General features: G+C 53.4%; 6 protein-coding genes across 6 annotated transcripts; 4 read left to right on the top strand and 2 right to left on the bottom strand.

Moving 5' to 3' along the window:
• Positions 1-154: 154 nt before the first annotated feature.
• On the bottom strand, positions 155-2,726 carry SEPMUDRAFT_151756 (uncharacterized protein). The gene is made up of 2 exons (XM_016907025.1): positions 636-2,726; positions 155-559 (listed from the first exon to the last, which is right to left on the bottom strand). The coding sequence occupies exon 1, from the start codon at positions 2,563-2,565 to the stop codon at positions 2,197-2,199; it is 369 nt and encodes a 122-aa protein (XP_016756964.1). The 5' UTR covers positions 2,566-2,726; the 3' UTR covers positions 155-559; positions 636-2,196.
• A 193-nt stretch (positions 2,727-2,919) lies between these two features.
• SEPMUDRAFT_151755 (mitochondrial aconitate hydratase) lies at positions 2,920-6,180 on the top strand. The gene is made up of 8 exons (XM_016907024.1): positions 2,920-3,052; positions 3,151-3,853; positions 3,921-4,034; positions 4,091-4,644; positions 4,703-4,719; positions 4,779-4,785; positions 4,847-4,860; positions 4,913-6,180. Exons 1-8 carry the CDS (start codon positions 3,020-3,022, stop codon positions 5,823-5,825), a joined length of 2,355 nt encoding a protein of 784 aa, XP_016756963.1. The 5' UTR covers positions 2,920-3,019; the 3' UTR covers positions 5,826-6,180.
• A 99-nt stretch (positions 6,181-6,279) lies between these two features.
• Positions 6,280-7,242, top strand: SEPMUDRAFT_151754 (uncharacterized protein). Its single transcript, XM_016907023.1, has 4 exons — positions 6,280-6,323; positions 6,377-6,428; positions 6,553-6,655; positions 6,714-7,242. The coding sequence occupies exons 1-4, from the start codon at positions 6,317-6,319 to the stop codon at positions 6,747-6,749; spliced, it is 198 nt and encodes a 65-aa protein (XP_016756962.1). The 5' UTR covers positions 6,280-6,316; the 3' UTR covers positions 6,750-7,242.
• Positions 7,243-8,005: 763 nt separating this feature from the next.
• Positions 8,006-8,344, top strand: SEPMUDRAFT_27346 (uncharacterized protein; the record flags this gene model as incomplete). The annotated part of the gene is made up of 1 exon (XM_016908424.1): positions 8,006-8,344. A coding segment is annotated over one exon (339 nt), but the record flags the coding sequence as incomplete, so codon positions are not given.
• Positions 8,345-12,188: 3,844 nt separating this feature from the next.
• SEPMUDRAFT_111327 (uncharacterized protein) lies at positions 12,189-12,608 on the bottom strand (the record flags this gene model as incomplete). The annotated part of the gene is made up of 1 exon (XM_016900912.1): positions 12,189-12,608. One exon carries the CDS (start codon positions 12,606-12,608, stop codon positions 12,189-12,191), a length of 420 nt encoding a protein of 139 aa, XP_016756960.1.
• A 388-nt stretch (positions 12,609-12,996) lies between these two features.
• Positions 12,997-16,782, top strand: SEPMUDRAFT_151753 (uncharacterized protein). The gene is made up of 4 exons (XM_016907022.1): positions 12,997-13,175; positions 13,381-13,614; positions 13,793-14,392; positions 14,462-16,782. Exons 1-4 carry the CDS (start codon positions 13,162-13,164, stop codon positions 16,170-16,172), a joined length of 2,559 nt encoding a protein of 852 aa, XP_016756959.1. The 5' UTR covers positions 12,997-13,161; the 3' UTR covers positions 16,173-16,782.
• Positions 16,783-17,731: the final 949 nt, after the last annotated feature.

Here is a 17,731-nt window from a genome sequence, read left to right as displayed (position 1 = left end):
CAGGGACATCCTCGCTTACGTGCATTCCGCCAGCACGACAAACACGTCAGCTACGAATGGCCACATTTGTATCCCCACGCCGTACCACCCGAAGGTGAAGTTGTTTTCGAAAGATAGCGCGCGAGTCGCGACAGATCTCTCGATTCTCTCATCACGATTTAGAACAATCATTGCTTCCCCGCTAATGCTGTGTAATGTCCAACGTACACCGCCACTGAGAACAAGTGTTTCACAGGCACTTTCTGGCTTCTCATCTGGAGAAGTTCTTGCACGGCTGCTGTACGTAAAAGTACTGCTGTCGCCTGGTGGCGGATGCCGGTCTGGCAAAGTGGTCTAGTGTCGATAAGTATCTAGGCTGAACATCAGGATATCCCAGTCGAACGAGCTACTTTGCAGCTCATATTGTACTATTACTGGTTCTAGCTGCTGCACACCGGACAATGATCGCCATGTTGCTACAGGTACTCAACTCAATCGTGCCCATGTCGACGCTCCACAGGTCCTAGAGACTTCTAGCTCCTTCGAGGAGGCTTATTTCGATGTTCGGTAGGCTTAGACCCTTTATTTAGGCAGTTAGATCAGCATTGCGTGGGGTCAGGTTGAAGGCATGACACCCAACATTCACGCAGACCTACCACATAGGCCATGATCAGCTCGGAGGACGCCGGTCGGCAGATGCGCTAGTGCGTGCGCAAGTCGAGCGCTGAGATTGGCAGCGACTCTGTAGTGAGAGCAAGAGCCTCTGTGTTTCTGCTATTGCATTTGCCATGTCCGCGGGCACTGGCTTGCTTGGAAGATCATCCATGGACAGTAATGCAGACAACCCCTGATCGTTCCGGCACTCTCGACCTCCCATAATCCATTAAGCTCGTGGCAAAGTGTTGTTCTGTCTCCTGGGATCAATGCGCCCCTGGTACATCAAACCTTGTCGTTCCTTACGATTCGTATGTAAGCTGTAGGCTTCCCATAAGTGTAACTGTCTGGCGTCGTCGTTTGTGTCGGATTTGTTGATGACTGTACTTGTGACAGAGATTCCGTGGAGAGCCTGCACATCGGCTGGCGTAGCTCAGTCACCTCAGTGCAACTCTGGGTGAGTGACGCAAAGTTTTCTGTTTGTCGAGAAAGCAACCTTATCCCAGTAGTTACAAGCCACTTCAGTAGACAATGTTATGCCCTTGCGACCGAAAGCTCCAGTCTCCATTCGATATGTCAGCACTGCAATTGATTGTATACCTTGTGTGCATATCTGTAGCCTCTGTCCCTCCGTTTTAGGTGCTCATCCCTCATCAGCAGTGTTATCCGTTTCAAAACTATCTTACCTTGGTAACCTTACCTGTGATCCAACGGGCCTCGTGTCGGATGGATTCTAGGGGCCTAGGGCAGTACGAAATCATGATCATCGCAACGGCTTCTAAACCATCCGCTTGCACAAGTTCGCAACGTGTCACATTCGCATGACTTTCGAATTAGCCACGACCAAAATGCCAAAGAAAAGGTCCAAAAGGTCACGAAAAGATTTTGTGGACAGGATCCAGTGTACCCGAGGGTAACAAAGCAAGAGAGGTGAATGGAATGGCCCACACTCAATGTTGTTACAGCTATGTTATGTTTCTATTGCGAGTTTATGCGTCACCTGTCGGCCGGGAGTAGGCGGAAGCTAAAGCGTGTTCACATGCGGACATGCGGAAGATCTGGCCAGCATGCCAAGCAGTGAGAGCCGGGTGTTCTCGTCGGCAGGTGCTGCGAAATCGGAGTGTTTTATTGTGGTGTTGTAAGGTGCAACGCCACAACGGCGTTTCCATTTTGCGAAGCATGCCCGCCCGGTTAATGTCTTGATACGTTGGTGCGCAGGTGCTGTCTGCCATGCCGGCACCTCCTTCTCATTGCACGCACACCGAATCACTTGCGCACTCAGACGGAGACTGGCAAGGCCCGAAAGCAGCCATGAGCCAGGAATTCGGATAATCGCCATGTGAGCACATCGGTATAACAAAAGATCCGCTTCCCGGCGGAGCTTCGCTATGAGACCAATTGTGAGACCCAGATGCCAACCCCAGCATTCTCCCAGGATGTTGGTAGGTCCCGTGGACGATATCTCTCACCAGCGCAAATCTCTGCGCCCGTTTTCCTTCTTGTTGACGGTGAAATGTCTTTCAAGGCAACAAGTCTGAATTCGATAGAGTGCAGAGATTTGCTTCAGCGAATGTCTTGGTCCGTAACATCCTCCATCTCCTCCTCCACAAGTTTTTTGTCGGTGTCAGTCCGGAGCCCAATGGCCGCCTCGGCGGCCTTCTGCGAGTGCGGCTCCTCTTTCAGTTGCTTGACGCGTCTCTTGTGCGGCTTGCCCTTGCTATGGCGCTGAAAGTTGGTTTCTGACTCAAACCACTTTGCGCATTCCGTGCAATACCACTCGCCGAAGCCGGGTAAGTCTTCGGGCGCTTTCGTATCCTTGAACTGTTGGAGGTGCTTCTGGTCCAGCTTGTCGGCGTGAATCTGGTCGATGTCGCGAATGGCGGCATAGCGTCTCGCCTTCCTCTTGCTGTTGGCGCCTCTGATTGCAGGCATGGTATCTGATGTCCGCGCAGTGCTCTGCCGGTGTCGCCCGCGATGTGCGTGTTGTGCTGTATGAAGCGCCTCGTTTCAGTCGTTCGGTTGCGGGTGTGCTTTGCGTGCAGACCAGCTCCGAATGGGATTTCGGATGAAGGCAGAACCCTAAGGTACAGTGTGGGCGCAGGCGCAGGTAGCAGTGGACACAGGTGAAAAGGCTGAGAGCGAGAGCGAGACCGGAGGATGAAAATTCGACCATTAGGCCGAGGGAGAACGCGGCTTCGACCGGCCAATGAAGTCGCACGGGCGTAAGTAACGTAGGCTATGGCTGCTTTTGAGCTTCTTCACCACCTTCTTCTCTACAACCGTCCTGTCCTCTTCACCCTCCCTCAGGTCCACCACCCCTAGACCTGCCCGTACTTCTCCCTTCAGCTTCACCGGGACACTGCCAGTTGGCTGGGCGTACTTCAGGATGTTGGCACAGAGACTTGCGGCGCGACAGCTGGTATGTTTGCTTACTCCTGATAAGAGCGCTTCTCCTCCGGCCATCGAGCTGCAGATCACGACACGACACGAGACGACACTGACGGTGTATATGTACAGCCGCGACTGGGTCGCCGGACCTTCGCTACTGTCAATGACTCCCCCCTCACTAAGAAGGTCGAGATGACCAACTGGGAAAAGGGCCACTACATCAACTATGCGGGCATGAACGAGACTCTGAACATTGTACGCAAGAGGCTCAACAACAAGCCGCTCACGTACGCCGAGAAGATTTTATACTCGCACTTGGATGATCCTCATGGCCAGGACATCGAGCGTGGCAAGAGCTACTTGAAGCTCAGGCCAGACAGAGTTGCTTGCCAGGATGCCACTGCCCAGATGGCCATATTGCAATTCATGAGCTCTGGTATGGATGCCGTTGCTACACCTACCACCGTGCACTGCGATCACTTGATCGAGGCGCAAGTCGGTGGCGAGAAGGATTTGGCACGAGCCTACGACATTAATAGAGAGGTTTACGACTTCTTGAGCTCGTCCTGCGCCAAGTACAACATTGGTTTCTGGAAGCCCGGCTCTGGTATCATTCATCAAATCGTCTTGGAGAACTACGCTTTCCCAGGTGGTCTGATGATCGGTACTGATTCCCACACTCCAAACGCTGGTGGTCTCGGTATGGCTGCTATCGGTGTCGGTGGTGCTGATGCCGTCGATGTCATGGCCAGCTTGCCTTGGGAACTGAAGGCACCAAAGGTCATTGGTGTTAAGCTTACTGGAAAGATGAGTGGATGGACTGCCCCTAAGGGTGAGCTTATTCCGTGCATCCCGATAGTCGCATTTTGCTTTTGGACAGATCGCTAACTTTCCAACAGACATCATCTGCAAGGTCGCTGGTATTCTCACTGTCAAAGGTGGAACTGGAGCCATTGTGGAGTATCACGGACCTGGAACCGAGAACCTCAGCTGTACCGGAATGGCTACAATCTGTACGTGCCGAATTGTCGTTTGCGACGCGTTCATCCCGAGCTAATGGAATAATCAGGCAACATGGGAGCTGAAATCGGTGCCACCACCTCGCTGTTCCCTTTCAACGATTCGATGCACAAATATCTCGCTGCTACCAACCGCAAGCACATTGGTGACTTTGCCCGCGGATACGCCGCCGAACTCCGAGAGGACGAGGGTGCCGAATACGACGAGCTTATCGAAATCAACCTCGACGAGCTCGAGCCACAAATCAATGGTCCTTTCACACCTGATCTTGCCACTCCGATCAGCAAATTCGCCGACGCTGTCAAGGAGAACAAGTGGCCACAAGAGTTGAAGGTTGGTCTGATCGGATCATGCACAAACTCCTCGTATGAGGACATGAGCAGAGCCGCGGCTATCGCTCAAGATGCGCTTGACCATGGTATCAAGGCCAAAGCTCTCTTCACAATCACACCTGGATCCGAGCAGATTCGTGCAACTTGCGAGCGTGATGGCCAGCTCAAAACTCTTGAGGAGTTCGGAGGAATGGTTCTCGCCAACGCATGCGGACCTTGCATCGGACAATGGGATCGCCGTGATGTCCAGAAGGGTGAAGCGAACAGCATCGTAAGTTTTGGACAGAATAACCGAGGAGAAATTGTGACTACGCTAACGTTGGCAATAGATCTGCTCTTACAACAGGTCAGTAGTCCTACCCATTCATTGCATTCATTGACCATCATACTGACATTCTCTCGCAGAAACTTCGTAAGCCTGCCATCCTTCTTGCTGACCCTCACAGACTGCTAACCATTTCTCAACCTTACAGACTGGGCGCAATGAGTAAGTTGGCATCCAAACATTTAGATTGAGTGCCGAGCTAATTGTGACTTAGCGCTAACCCCGCCACGCACTCTTTCGTCGCCTCCCCAGACATGGTCGTTGCTATGACTCTCGCAGGTGACCTCACTTTCAACCCACTTACCGACAGCCTCAAGGACAAGGACGGAAAGGACTTCAAGCTCAAGGCGCCAACTGGCGATGGTCTGCCAAGCCGTGGCTATGACCCAGGTCAAGACACCTTCCAGGCTCCCCCTGAGGATCGATCCCAAGTCTCTGTTGCAGTCTCGCCAACCTCCGATCGTCTGCAACTGCTCGAGCCATTCGAGCCATGGAACGGCCAGGATGCAAAGAACGTCCCAATATTGATTAAGGCACAAGGCAAGACCACCACTGACCACATCTCCATGGCCGGTCCCTGGTTGAAGTACCGTGGCCACTTGGACAACATCTCGAACAACTTGCTCATCGGTGCTATCAACGAGGCAAACGGCAAGGCCAACGTGGTCAAGAACCAGAACACTGGCGAGAGTGGTTCTGTCCCAGACACTGCCCGTGCATACAAGAAGGAGGGCGTCAAGTGGGTTGTCATTGGTGACTGGAACTACGGAGAGGGCTCATCGCGTGAGCATGCCGCTCTCGAGCCTCGCCACCTTGGTGGTCTTGCAATCATCACCCGTTCTTTTGCCCGTATCCACGAAACTAACTTGAAGAAGCAAGGAATGCTTCCTCTGACCTTCCAAAACCCAGAGGATTACGACAAGATCAAGCCTGATGACCGCATCGACCTGAAGCTCACCAACATTGGAGTCGGTGTGCCAGTGGTGATGACTGTGCACCCAGCTGCCGGCGGTTCTGAGTTTGAGGTTCCACTTGTTCACACATTCAACGAGGGACAACTTGAGTGGTTCAGGAACGGCAGTGCACTGAACACGATGGCAAAGAAGGCTGCCGAAGCCAAGAAATAAGTAACTCGTGAACCAAACGGGAATCAGCAAATAGGAGATTGGGCAGAGCAACGAAAGAGATGACTTTCGAAATCGTCGCTATGAAATACAGAACGAGCGGCATTGGGCGCCTCGTGCAATCATGCGCCGGGGCAAGAAGTCGGCGCGGCCAGCGACGAGATTCAGCATTGTGCATATTGTTTTTCAGGCGTGGTTGGTGTGGGACTTATGTATTCTGAAATGAGTTTGAACACCGTAGTTATTCCATTGGCCTCACTTTGCTAAGCCCATGGCGTCGATTCGCTGTCCCATAATGTTAGTTAGGTCAGGTACTATGGGGTTCCGAAGTACATATACCTTACTTGATCATTCTAAGGCATCCATAAATGCCTCAGAAATGCGGAAGTAGCCGGCCGCACTTGGCACCTCTCAAATTTCGCACCTCCCACCTCTTCGAAGCGATCGTAACGAAACCAGAATCTAGAAGCACGTTCGCACAAACCACCGTCGCAATGGCCAGTACGTGTGCCAATATCAATTTTCTCGCAACTGTGTACTGATTAGAGGTGCAGAATCAAAGAACTCGTCTCAGCATAACCAGGCGAAGAAGAACCACAAGAACGGGTACGATTGCACCACACTCCGTTCTCCATACCTGCGCCCCTTGAGCACGACGAGCTAGAGCAGGGCAATTTACGGGCACGGAACGACAATGAGAGTAGTCATGCTGATGGAGTACGGTGAACAGTATCAAGAAGCCAAAGACCAACAGATATCCTTCGCTCAAGGGAACCGATCCAAAGTTCCGAAGAAACCACAGACATGCACTCCACGGCACAATGAAGGCACTCGTGCGTACAACATCGATGGCAATGGCGACTTTGCCCGTCAATACTGACAATCGAATAGAAGGAGGTCAAGGAGGGCAAGCGCGATGCGGCATAGAGGACAACCACGATCGATGTCTACGAGAGTTGGGACCTGGGATTGACTTTACGGCTTCGACGCGAGCATGCCCTGGCGCAATATGAGAGCGTGGGACGATGCAAGATACCTGGCTCGAGAGGTCTCATGATGGAGGTAACTGAAATGCAAGTCTGGATTCACAGCCCCCTCTCCATCGAAAACATATTCGTTCAGGTGAGATCTCGCCGGATGCGACAATTTCCACGAATCCCTTTTTCCTACTTCGAGTCATCAGTATCTTCACGCGGCATAAGTGTGTACAGCTCATTGCGATAACATTCACGCAAAGGGTTGAAGGATTTTCCATCGTGCCAAGATTAAGTCTTCTCGGAGCATACCATCTCATTACCAAACACGGACGCTGTTGTACTCTGTCGGCGTTTGTGCATGAGGATGTGGTTACAATTATGAGATGCGTGTAGTGGTCTCACAGGACAGAACGTAGGTAGCAATACATGGATTCAGTCTTCTCTCACATAAACTGCCCCACTCATCTATGGTCGCCGTGTACGAACGCAGTGCGTCTATTTGAACCTGTCTGTCCGTAGGCGCGCCAGTTTCTTCGCAGACTTTCTCTTTGGTGCATACTTGTCTTCGCTGACCACTCCAGGACCTCTGCCGACTCCTTGGACTGAGCACAAGTGGAGGCGCCCGTGACTAGCGATATCATGGCCTGCGAAATTCCTGCATCTGCATGCTTCATTGGTACATTTTAGGTGCACTAAGGTATCGACCTGATTCCATGTGGGAATGGAAGGCACGGTAGACTCGTCTGATGCCAATTGCCTAGCGCAACTGCCATTTTGGTCGCGGTCACTTCACATCGTCATCTTCCGAACTTCCACTCTTCACCTGACGCACCGACCGGACTACACATCAGTAAGAGCGACAGGGACTGGGAGGACACCGTCATCATGGCCGACATCCAACAGTGGCGCCGCAAGATTCAGCCAGCGAGATCACGAACGCCCGCCCCCTTCCACGATATCGACGACTTCGAAGACCACATATCCACCACCCCGAGAAAGCGCATCAAGCCAAAACTCTCGGCCTACTTCGGCAACAACGGGAAGCCGACTGTGCAGGAAGAAGTGGCGACTGTCGACGACTTCCCATCGTGGCCGCCAGATCAAGTGTATCCAGATCCAAAGCCGGAGGAACTGGTGAATGCGATGATGTGCAGAATCATGTCCAGTCCATATCAAGCATTGGAAACTTCCCATCACAGCTCGCTCATGATGATCTTCGAGAGCTACGGCCAACTCTTAGAGGAAAAGGCGCAGGTACAGCAGCGCCAAGATGCTGATGCTGCTACAATTCGGGCGCTTGTCGCCAAACTCGACGAGGCTGAAGCAGAGTGGAACGAGGAGAAATTTGATTTCAAAGACGAAGTCAAGCGACTCGAGGTTCTCCTGGCAAAAGAGAGTAAGCGCGGCATGGCTGAAGTCACTCTCGCTCGACAAGACAGCAAGCTTCGCCATCGCATGTCGCGCGGCTTTGATAAGAAAGAAACGATATTCGAGTTTCTTGAGAAATCGAATCTGCGTGACGATAGATACCACAGTCAGAGAGGTGAGTTTCGGGTGTCCCTGTCCAAAATTTCACCTGCTAACGTGGCTGCAGCCATTATGAAGCCCATACTCATGAGCGTCAACGATAAAGATAAGCAAACCTCCCAGCAGCAACTTACGCAGAAGAAGTCGATGACACACCTCCATACTGAACTACCTTTTGGCACGCCTCCTCTGGATACACGGTTTCCTTTGCCTCGTGTGTCAAACCTCGTGACGCAACAACACAATGCTATGCCCGGCCGGAAGCGTGCTACCACGGCATCGACCACTCAAAGCACGTCCGAGGATACATTTTCCACTTTCAGCAGCGAGTCTGACATTGTGCCGGACCACACGTTACGACCTGTTCTGAAGCAAAGTTCGGGCAAGGAAGACTATGCATCGATTGAGGCAATTGCCACGACACTAGCCATTCGCCGAAACATCGACCCAGCACGCGTTATGCCCCAGCTCTTGCAATTGTTCAACGCACAACATCTGCAGAACGATAGAGTAGCAAGTGATCCAATGACGCTAGGAGCTCAGATCCCTTACCCACAGCGATCATCTTCAATGATAGCTTCAGGAGACAGCATTGCCCCCAAGCACCGCACCGTGATGTCGAAAGCATCAGGGTTCTTCCAGAAGCTTGTGCCACAGCTGTCCGTGGATATGCATACTGGACATCAGCCTTTTCGACGCTTCTCTTTCGAGCCCGGAGACGACACTGAGCCTGCGGATACCTCGATCGTTCCCTCAAATTCGAACGAACAGGACCGTAGCCTGCGCAGGAGCGTGTCAGCATCTGCTCTGAAAGAACCTCGAAACATTGCGTCTGCTCGACCACTGTCACCAGTTGCTCACAGTCCGACGCCATCAGCTTTAGTGGATGGACGATTTGGACTTCCTTCCAGGATTCCAACCCCAGTGTTCAGTTCTGGATCAGTGGCTAGGCCACGGCAAGAACGAGAGGATTCCATCGCGAGTCTTTTGACGGTCATCAAGTATAACGATGCAAAGTCTGTCATCAACTCCCGCTCCGGCTCACCAGAGAGTACTAGAAGCAATGTCGCCCGAGCAGGCGAAGAAGTACTGGCAGTTCATGCCCCCAATCGATTGCCCAGCTCAGACAGCAGCAGTAGGGTGAACTCCCTTCACGGATTGAATCTTGCCACGGCTGCAGCGCGCACCGCCTCGAGCGAGGCAGATGCTTCGCCCAAAGTGCAGTTCGACAAGCGGGCACGATCAGAGTACAGTCCTAGCGGCTACACTAGCCGTTTGACCTCTGCAATCCTTCGCACTGAAAATGCCCGACCCTCCACTTGATATCAGACTATCATACTCTGCAGCGGGCCTCTTGCAAGCCACCAGGAAGTCGTCGACGAGGAGAAAAGACATGTGTTCATGATGCTCTCCACCGATCTTGTTCGTGCGAGATCATTGAGCACCCGCATAAGCTCGAGTGGGAAGTCACCAGTCTGGGAGCTTTGCAAGCCTCAGAGTCATTGCACTGCTTGTCGAGACTGCACAGAGGTGAGTGCTACAGCGGCAGGCTGCCATGTCACGCAGCAGCTAACGGTTACCTAAGGAGCTCTGGCCAACGTGGGCTCGGTTCTGTTACCACACTGCCGGCGGCAATTGAATGTTCCGCAAAGCTGTGCTGGCACGCACAGCATCGAAGTCGCAGAGCTGGCGTCTGTCTGCTATAGACATGGATGGTTGTTCTAGCGAGGGTCGGTCACGTCAGGCGTGTTTCAGGTCTGCTGATACAGGCACTTGCACCCTGTACCTGGCACTTATACTAGGTACTCACTCATCATAACCTCACGCAATGTTGACGAAATTTCTGCCTGCAGGCGTCAGTAGAGAAGTTCTTCCATGAGTTCAGCACAACGCATATGCGTCCTATCGCTACGAAACGCCATCGGAGATGGCAAGGAACGAGGACGGCGTCCCATTGCGAATGCTTCGGGAATAGCTCCGGGTGGAGCGTGCCCGAGTTCTAGGTCTTCGTTCATACCTATTGGAGATAGCGGTTGGAAGACACGCGCTGTGAGGCGGAACAGCATCCGAACGCCTTCTGATGGAATCTTCTCTCTCTGATCGTCTGCAGATGAGTGACGCACATGGTGTGGCTGCCCCCTCTCGTCCAGGACATGATCGGGCACGCTCACCAGTGTCTTGTCATGTGGAGATGCTCTCTCATGTGTGGCCGTATCGTTGCGAGGATCAGCGCTAAAGAAAGCAGTGTACTGCTGCAGGACCACGTCACAGCGCCCGCGCCTAGAACCACACAACATGCAAAGTGAGTGGCACACCTGTGTGGGTACTGAGCCACAGCTGTGTGCCCGCCACGTTTTATTTACCTTTTTTTTTCCTTTTTCGCTTCTTGTCAGGATGCCACCATTCTGCGGCAGAGATGCCACAAATGATGCCGCCAGGGTCGGACTGCGGATGTGCCGCCTGATGGAAATGCAACAGTGCACCGCCTGCAATTGAGTGTATGAAGGGTGACGAGAAGGAAATTGTGCGCTTCTCGCTCGGGGGACCACGGCCGCAATTGCTCCACGAGCACATGCGCAAGAGGGGCCGTTCCACGACTCCACTTCATGAGGGCAACGCAACAAACTGTGCAGATGGCAGCATGATGGAATGAGAAGCTTCTGTGCTTCCTCTCGGCTCCGACTCTCGCGTACACTAGGATTCCACGAGGCTGCGCGGTCTTGTTGTTAAGGGTAGCAGAACGATGTGCTCGCACACAGTGCACCGTCCGTCCCTAGTGTGGTGGTGAGGCCAACCCAACCATATCCAGCGATCCTCCCTTATCAGCAATTATCAGTAATCAGTCTCTGCGACAGCGAGCAACTTAGGGCTTCGGCATCCCGTCGAAGTTTCATTTCGGCTACCTCAAAGTATCGCGACTAGTCGGAGAGTAGAGCACATTTCCGGCGCAGCGTCCTGCATATTTCCCATCGCCACAGTGCGATGTTTCGCGTACAGTAGTATACTCTATACAGGGCCAGACCAGGCCAGTGGCCCAGTGCCCGTCTGCGCAGTGACACCAGCAACTGCAATCATCGACGATGCGCGCGATCTGAGGGTAAGGTAGGTACGTACGTAGGTAGCGTGCCAGAGCCGCGGGCGTCACATAACCTTCCTAGGTTAGGTAAGGTAGACTCCTACTACATCCTACAGCCCACAGCCCACAGCCTACACATACAGGTACTGTAGCTACCAACTGGCCCCAAACACCGAGCGGACAGGTCGGCACAGAGGCCATCTGTGCAACACCGGACGGGCGGCATCCTATGCCGGGATGTGCCATATTGGATACACATCACGTTATTCCTCCACACAGGGCGGAAAAATTTGCAAGGACAACGACGGACAGTCATCGCGCGTCACTGCACAGAGTCGCAGCGAAATCTGTAACGCACCTCGGCGACGCTTCTGCCCAATACCTCCTAGGTACGTCCAGCACAGCGCAGCTAGTCTCTGGAGACTCTATTTACTCGGGTGCGGGTCCCACCCTGAGAGAGGAAGAGAGAGAGAGGAGCAACACCTAGTGGCTCTGCGCCTCTGCCTCGTCGATAACGCTGGCGCTCTTCACAGACCGGAGTCGATGCGAGAAGAGGCTTTCCTCTGCCGGGGGACTAGAACGAGGCCCAACACGCTGACTACGAGTCTGCGAGGTCACTAGCAATGCCACTCCCACGGCCCGCAAGTGGAAGGATGCAATCATCTGCAGTCTTTCTCACACGCTACGGAGGTACGTATGGAGGGGATGTTGCCGTCTGTATGCGCGACGACGGCCGTTGAGAGCTTCTTTCATCATCGTCCTTTAGCCTTTGACACACACAGACTCTCACACGCACACACACGGCTCGCCTTGACGTTTTTTCTTGCGCGGGCAGCGGGCAGCATGCCGTGACAACGAACAGCACCGAGCGGGACGTGGGACGGGACATGATACGAAGGTGTGCACGCTGGCTCCAGCCTCACGTCGGACGGCCTGAATGGTCCGATGCAGGCTTCGTGCAGTAGTGCAATGCGTGGCTGAGCTGTTTCCTGTGGCGCAGCAGAGTGTGGCGTCACGTCCATGGCCCTTCTCCGCCTCGCTTAGAACTACTGTACATGTACTACTACTACTACTACCACCTCTAGCTATACGCTGAGATGGCGCGAGAGAGGCCGGTGGACGGGGCCGGGTGGGCAATGCGAAGACGAGCAGCAGCAGCAGCACCAGTAGCAGCATCAGCATCAGCAGCAGTAGCAGTAGCAGCATCAGCAGCGGCAGAGGCAGCGAACGAGGGGAGCGATCGGTAGCGGTGTACGGCTTGGATTCGTGTCGTTTGCACAGAACTATAGCAGCGTACCCTGATCGATCCGAACTCTCGCAGCAGCAGTTATGAGCAATGATGGGCCAGGAGGCTGTATGCAATAATAATAATGTACTGGGTAACTGGCCCCATAGGCCTGAGGCGAGGGCTGGCTGGCTGGCTGGCTGGCTCACCTGGCTGGCTTGCTTTGCTGCAGCCTGCCGGAGCACGTTCCTCTTCGCTGCGGCGCTAACAGCCTGCCCCTGCTCTTCGCTGTGCGGTCTTATTCAGAAGCGCCCCAGGTCCCGCTCTCTTGTGGCTGAACGACAATCTCCATTCAGTTTCACCACGGCGCCGAGTGGAAGCTCTCTCTCTCGCAGTCTCTCGCAGACTCTCGCAGACTCTCTCTCTCGCCCGCGCCGTTTCCAAACACACTTCGCCCGTGAGCGCCCTTCTCGCACATGATCCCATTGCCCTCCCTCTCCGCCGGCACAGCTGCGAGCAGCCTCTTTGACGGCCATGTTCCGCAACAGGTGAGTTGAGTGTGATTTGATTGCCAGCAGAGAGCGAGAACGAGAGAGAGGCAGAGAGTGGAAAGAGAGAGGTCGCTGCCTGGTCGCCCGCCGCGGCAGACAGCCTCCTCACACTGCCACATCGATCGCCTCCGCGTTGCGCAACTGGGAACTTTATCACACCAAGTGCGGCGCGCCCGCTGCTAACACCATTTTGCTGTCCCAGGAGAACCTCACAGAAGCCCAGCGACGACCTCTACCGGACTTTCAAGGCCAATTTCCCTCGCCTTTCTGGCAACAACAACAACACCACCACCACCACCACCCACGACAACAACAAAACCATCACCTCCACCACCAGCACCTCGTCGTCGAGCGACGACGCCCACGTAAACGCAAACGCAAACGCCGCTCCGACGACTTCTCTGGCCGAAGCGCTCGATGTCCCGCTGAACCCGCGGTAGGCCTCTCCCTGTCGCTGACCTCAAAATACCCCCCCAGCACAGATCAATCCCCGATTTACGTGGCAGGCCCGCTGCTCGCGCGCTCGCTCGCTCGCTCTATTTATTCTTTTGATTATTATTGTTATTATTGTTGTTGTTGATTTGTGAATGAGCACGCACTGACTGTCCCTCCAGCTCTCTCGACGCGCAGAGTCAGCCGCAGCCGCATGATATCAAGGATGCAGACCCCACTCCCAGAGGTTCGAACGAGCCGTGGACTTTTGGAACTTCTGGTCTAACACCCTCCCTCATGGATCCCAACAGTCACAACTTCAACATGTTCGCCAACCAGATGCCCGGCTACTACACGCCTACGCCGGGAGGGACCAACACCCTATACCACAACCAGGCCGGCGACCTGCACACGCCCACCTTTGGCATGGGACTCAACACTCCGCTCTCCATGCCGACCTCAGACGGTGCTTTGCATGCTGGCCAGCAAGGCGCACCGTTCCACGCCTTCCCGCCCAACACCATGCCGCCGCATCATCTCCAGCAACAGCAATTCCAAAACATGAATCCCTTTCAAATGCATCAACAAGGCTATGCGCCCACGCAGTTTACGCATCCAAACTCTTTCGACGACCTCCAGGGCCCGATTGGAGAGTCGCCCGTCGACGACATGGGTATGGACATGGGCCTGGCACATCCACACCAATCGCCCGACATGCTCTTTCGCCCGCCTAATCTACAGAATACGATGCAACCCCCTCCGCTGCATCCGTCTGCCGAAAAGTAAGTAGAGTATCCTTAAGGGGAAAGCAAAGCCGCACAATACGAATAGTACACTAATACATCGTCCAGGTTTCGGTATCATGTCACGTTGAATGCACCCACAGCCATGATCAAGCACTCGGACGAAATCCCTGTGACGTATCTGAACAAAGGCCAAGCATACACTCTCAACGTGGTCGACACACATACACAACAAAGCACGCCCGCCGTCCGGTATCGGACGTTCGTGCGCGTCTCCTTTGAGGACGAGCAACAACGCCAAAAGCCCGCGGCATGTTGGCAGCTCTGGAAGGAAGGTCGTGGTACGAACGAAGCGCATCAGAGAGGAGGGCGCCTGCAAGCAGTCGAGTACGTGGACCCTGGTCAGACTGGTGTCGCTGAAGACCCCACGAAGCCTCGAGTAGACCTCGAGTGCTCTTCGTTTGATGGCTTTTGCGTGACATGGTCCCCCGCCAACGGAACTGCCGAGTGTCCCATCTCGGTGCGCTTCAATTTCTTGTCCACCGACTTCAGTCATTCCAAGGGCGTCAAAGGGATCCCTGTCCGACTGTGCGCGAAAACGGAAGCGATTGAGGAGTCTGCACTCAACCCGGCGCCAGCGACGGGAGCCGAGGTATGCTATTGCAAGGTCAAGCTCTTCCGAGATCATGGAGCAGAGCGCAAACTATCAAACGATGTGGCGCACGTCAAGAAGACCATCGACAAGTTGAATCAACAGATTGCACAGATCGAGTCTGGCATGCGCGATCTCGGCAAGAGGAAGCGCGCGGGATCCCTCGCGCAGAAGAATGGCATGGACCGGCCAGGGAAGGTGCCGAAGCACAGAAGAACATGGTCGATGAATTCCGTCGGCTCGAATGGCGGTGGCAGAGGAAGCGCAGAAGAAGACCTACATATGAAGCTGATGACGCTGCAAGATATGTTCACTTCCACCCGACCTGCCAGTGTCCTCTACCTGAGAGGCGACGATGGAGATGATCCCGATGCATATCCAGTGAAGCTGACGGGCGACATCGACCTCCTCCGAACCGATTCTGCGGACACTTCCAACTGGGACAAGCAGAGCGAAGGCAAGAACGATTCTTCCATGGTCTCGCCCACGCCCAGCTCCAACTCTCTGGTGGGGAGTCGGAAGGATTCGACAATGCAGCAACCTACACCTGCTGGAGGCTCAACCTCGAGGCAATCATCGAATGAATGGCGGAACCAGACCCAAACCGCGACCGTAGACATACAACCCACAATACCGGAGCAACTGCATAGCCCGCCGGAAAACATGCCTACGAGAGTACAGACAGTATCATCGGACGTCGGATCCGTCTCGGGGTGGATAGAAGCGGTCGGCGTAGACTCCAACTACCGTCCGCCTCCCCCACGAGCGGTGAAACCGGTGGCATGCTTCTATGTGCAACCTCATGTGGCAGGGAAAGCTCCATCAGATAACCACTATCGCGCCATCTATCTCATGAAGCGGACATTGAAGGACTTTACGAATGCAGTTGCGACCAAGTGCAACATCGAACCGACGCAGATCATCAGGACCTACAGAACGACGGAGAACGGGCTCAACATCTTGTTTGACGACGAGTGCATTGATAGACTGCCGGAAGGACAGGACATGGCCGCGGAGTTCTGCGAGGCCCAGCTCGATGCAGACGACGCACCGATCAAGCCCAAGCGAGAATGGGATGCTGGTCCCACGGACATTCAATGCGACGGGGAGCTCTCGACCGCGGAGAATGTTCAATCGCACGGATATGAGCTCAAGTTACTTTTCTGATTGTGTTTCAAGCGACGACAGCACCTCGATCGTCGAGGCTCACTTGCTCTCTCTCTCTCCTCCTCCTCCTCCTCCTCCTCACACGGTACGAAACAGAAACGAGCAACACGACGTACGACGACGCCCTTCTATGTAGCATTGACGGAAATTGTGTATATGATGGGGATGGGTTTCAAACTTTCCGAGATGGCGCGCCCTCTCGCGCCCGCCTGCTGTGGTATATACCTAGGCAGGCTCACATGGTTGCGATCGATGACCCGGCCTTTTTTTGTTTTTGATATCCGGCTCTTTTACTACTTTTGGAAGCGCTCAAAGATACCCCCCATTGCGAACTGGGATGGCCAGACAGACCCCTTTATCAGAAGGAGCAAAAAATTTTAATGCATGGTTGGATGGACGGCCTCTTTCCCCTCTGTGTGTGTCTCTATCTCTTTCTGTCTCTCTCACACACACTCACTCTCTTCCGACATAATTGCAAGGCTCGCAGGAGCAGGACTTTTTGCGAAGCGGCAATTGCAATAACCAGAACAACTGTTACTACTATTACCATCACTGTTATTACTACTACATAAGGCAACAGAATTCATTATAATGAAGTTCAAAACAATTCAACATGATAATAGCAAACTACCAGTCGTCACTGCCAGTCGCTGCCTGCCTGCCTGCCTGCCTGCTAATCCACCTGCCTGCCTGCCTGCCTGCCAGATGAATTACGCCTTTGAGGTATAAGGCTCCAGCATTTCGAAAAGAAGAACTGTTAGTCAGCAATCAACCAATCAGTCACTCAATCAGATCGTCAGCCACTCCATCATCATCATCATCCTCCTCCTCTCAAAAGAGACCCTTCCAGCCTTCAAGACTATGTTGTAACTAGTATACAAACCAACAAGCATATCCCATGTCAAAATCCTGCCGACTTGCCGCGTGGGGTGGGGGGCAGGGGGGAGGGGGGAGGGAAGGAGGGAGAGAAATATACAGTACAGTACATAAGCCTCATCAGGGAAGGTGAAGGGGAGGAGCCGAGGAGGAGAGGGGAGGAGAGGATGATGACAACGAGGCGTTTTCTACTCAAAATGGAAGTTGCAGCGATTAGCGATTGGGGATTAGAAAAGGAAAGAACAAAAGAAAAACAAAAGTGTGTGGCTGTGTATTGTTGTGAGGCCCCTTGTTGGATGGATGTTTAAAGAAGACATGGAAGATTAGACGATTTTCGATTGCCCTTGTCCTTGCCCTTGCCCTTACCTCTTACCTCTTACCCTAGCTACATACATACAGGTAAGGTATACTGTACCTCGGAGGTAGTAACTGTACAGTGAACCTCCAGGCATGCGCCACACTAGACTAGGTACACTACACTATATTCAGTATATACAATACCTTATCTACCTAGAAGGGAGGGATTTTATTAGGAGGAAGGGGTAAATAGAAACGAATACGGCTGTTGGTAATTTCGCGTAGAAGCCTATAGAAGGACATTGCCTTGTGATTTCTTCTTTAGAGAGATGATAGCAATATATAGGTATATTGTAAATGATAGGCTTTGAATTTGTTGATATCGA

Source organism: Sphaerulina musiva, assembly GCF_000320565.1.
Source record: "Sphaerulina musiva SO2202 unplaced genomic scaffold SEPMUscaffold_11, whole genome shotgun sequence".
Taxonomy (NCBI): domain Eukaryota; kingdom Fungi; phylum Ascomycota; class Dothideomycetes; order Mycosphaerellales; family Mycosphaerellaceae; genus Sphaerulina; species Sphaerulina musiva.
Note: the sequence above shows the minus strand (reverse complement) of the source record. Positions and strands in the feature narration are given on the sequence as shown.

Coding starts and splice junctions, on each gene's coding strand:
- SEPMUDRAFT_151756 (XM_016907025.1), bottom strand. CDS start 2,565: ATGCCTGCAATCAGAGGCGCCAACAGCAAGAGGAAGGCGAGACGCTAT.
- SEPMUDRAFT_151755 (XM_016907024.1), top strand. CDS start 3,020: ATGTTGGCACAGAGACTTGCGGCGCGACAGCTG. Junction 3,053..3,150: donor GACTTGCGGCGCGACAGCTG/GTATGTTTGCTT, acceptor GTATATGTACAG/CCGCGACTGGGTCGCCGGAC. Junction 3,854..3,920: donor TGGATGGACTGCCCCTAAGG/GTGAGCTTATTC, acceptor ACTTTCCAACAG/ACATCATCTGCAAGGTCGCT.
- SEPMUDRAFT_151754 (XM_016907023.1), top strand. Junction 6,429..6,552: donor AAGAAGAACCACAAGAACGG/GTACGATTGCAC, acceptor TACGGTGAACAG/TATCAAGAAGCCAAAGACCA. Junction 6,656..6,713: donor ACGGCACAATGAAGGCACTC/GTGCGTACAACA, acceptor ACAATCGAATAG/AAGGAGGTCAAGGAGGGCAA.
- SEPMUDRAFT_151753 (XM_016907022.1), top strand. Junction 13,615..13,792: donor GATGTCCCGCTGAACCCGCG/GTAGGCCTCTCC, acceptor CTGTCCCTCCAG/CTCTCTCGACGCGCAGAGTC. Junction 14,393..14,461: donor CTGCATCCGTCTGCCGAAAA/GTAAGTAGAGTA, acceptor TACATCGTCCAG/GTTTCGGTATCATGTCACGT.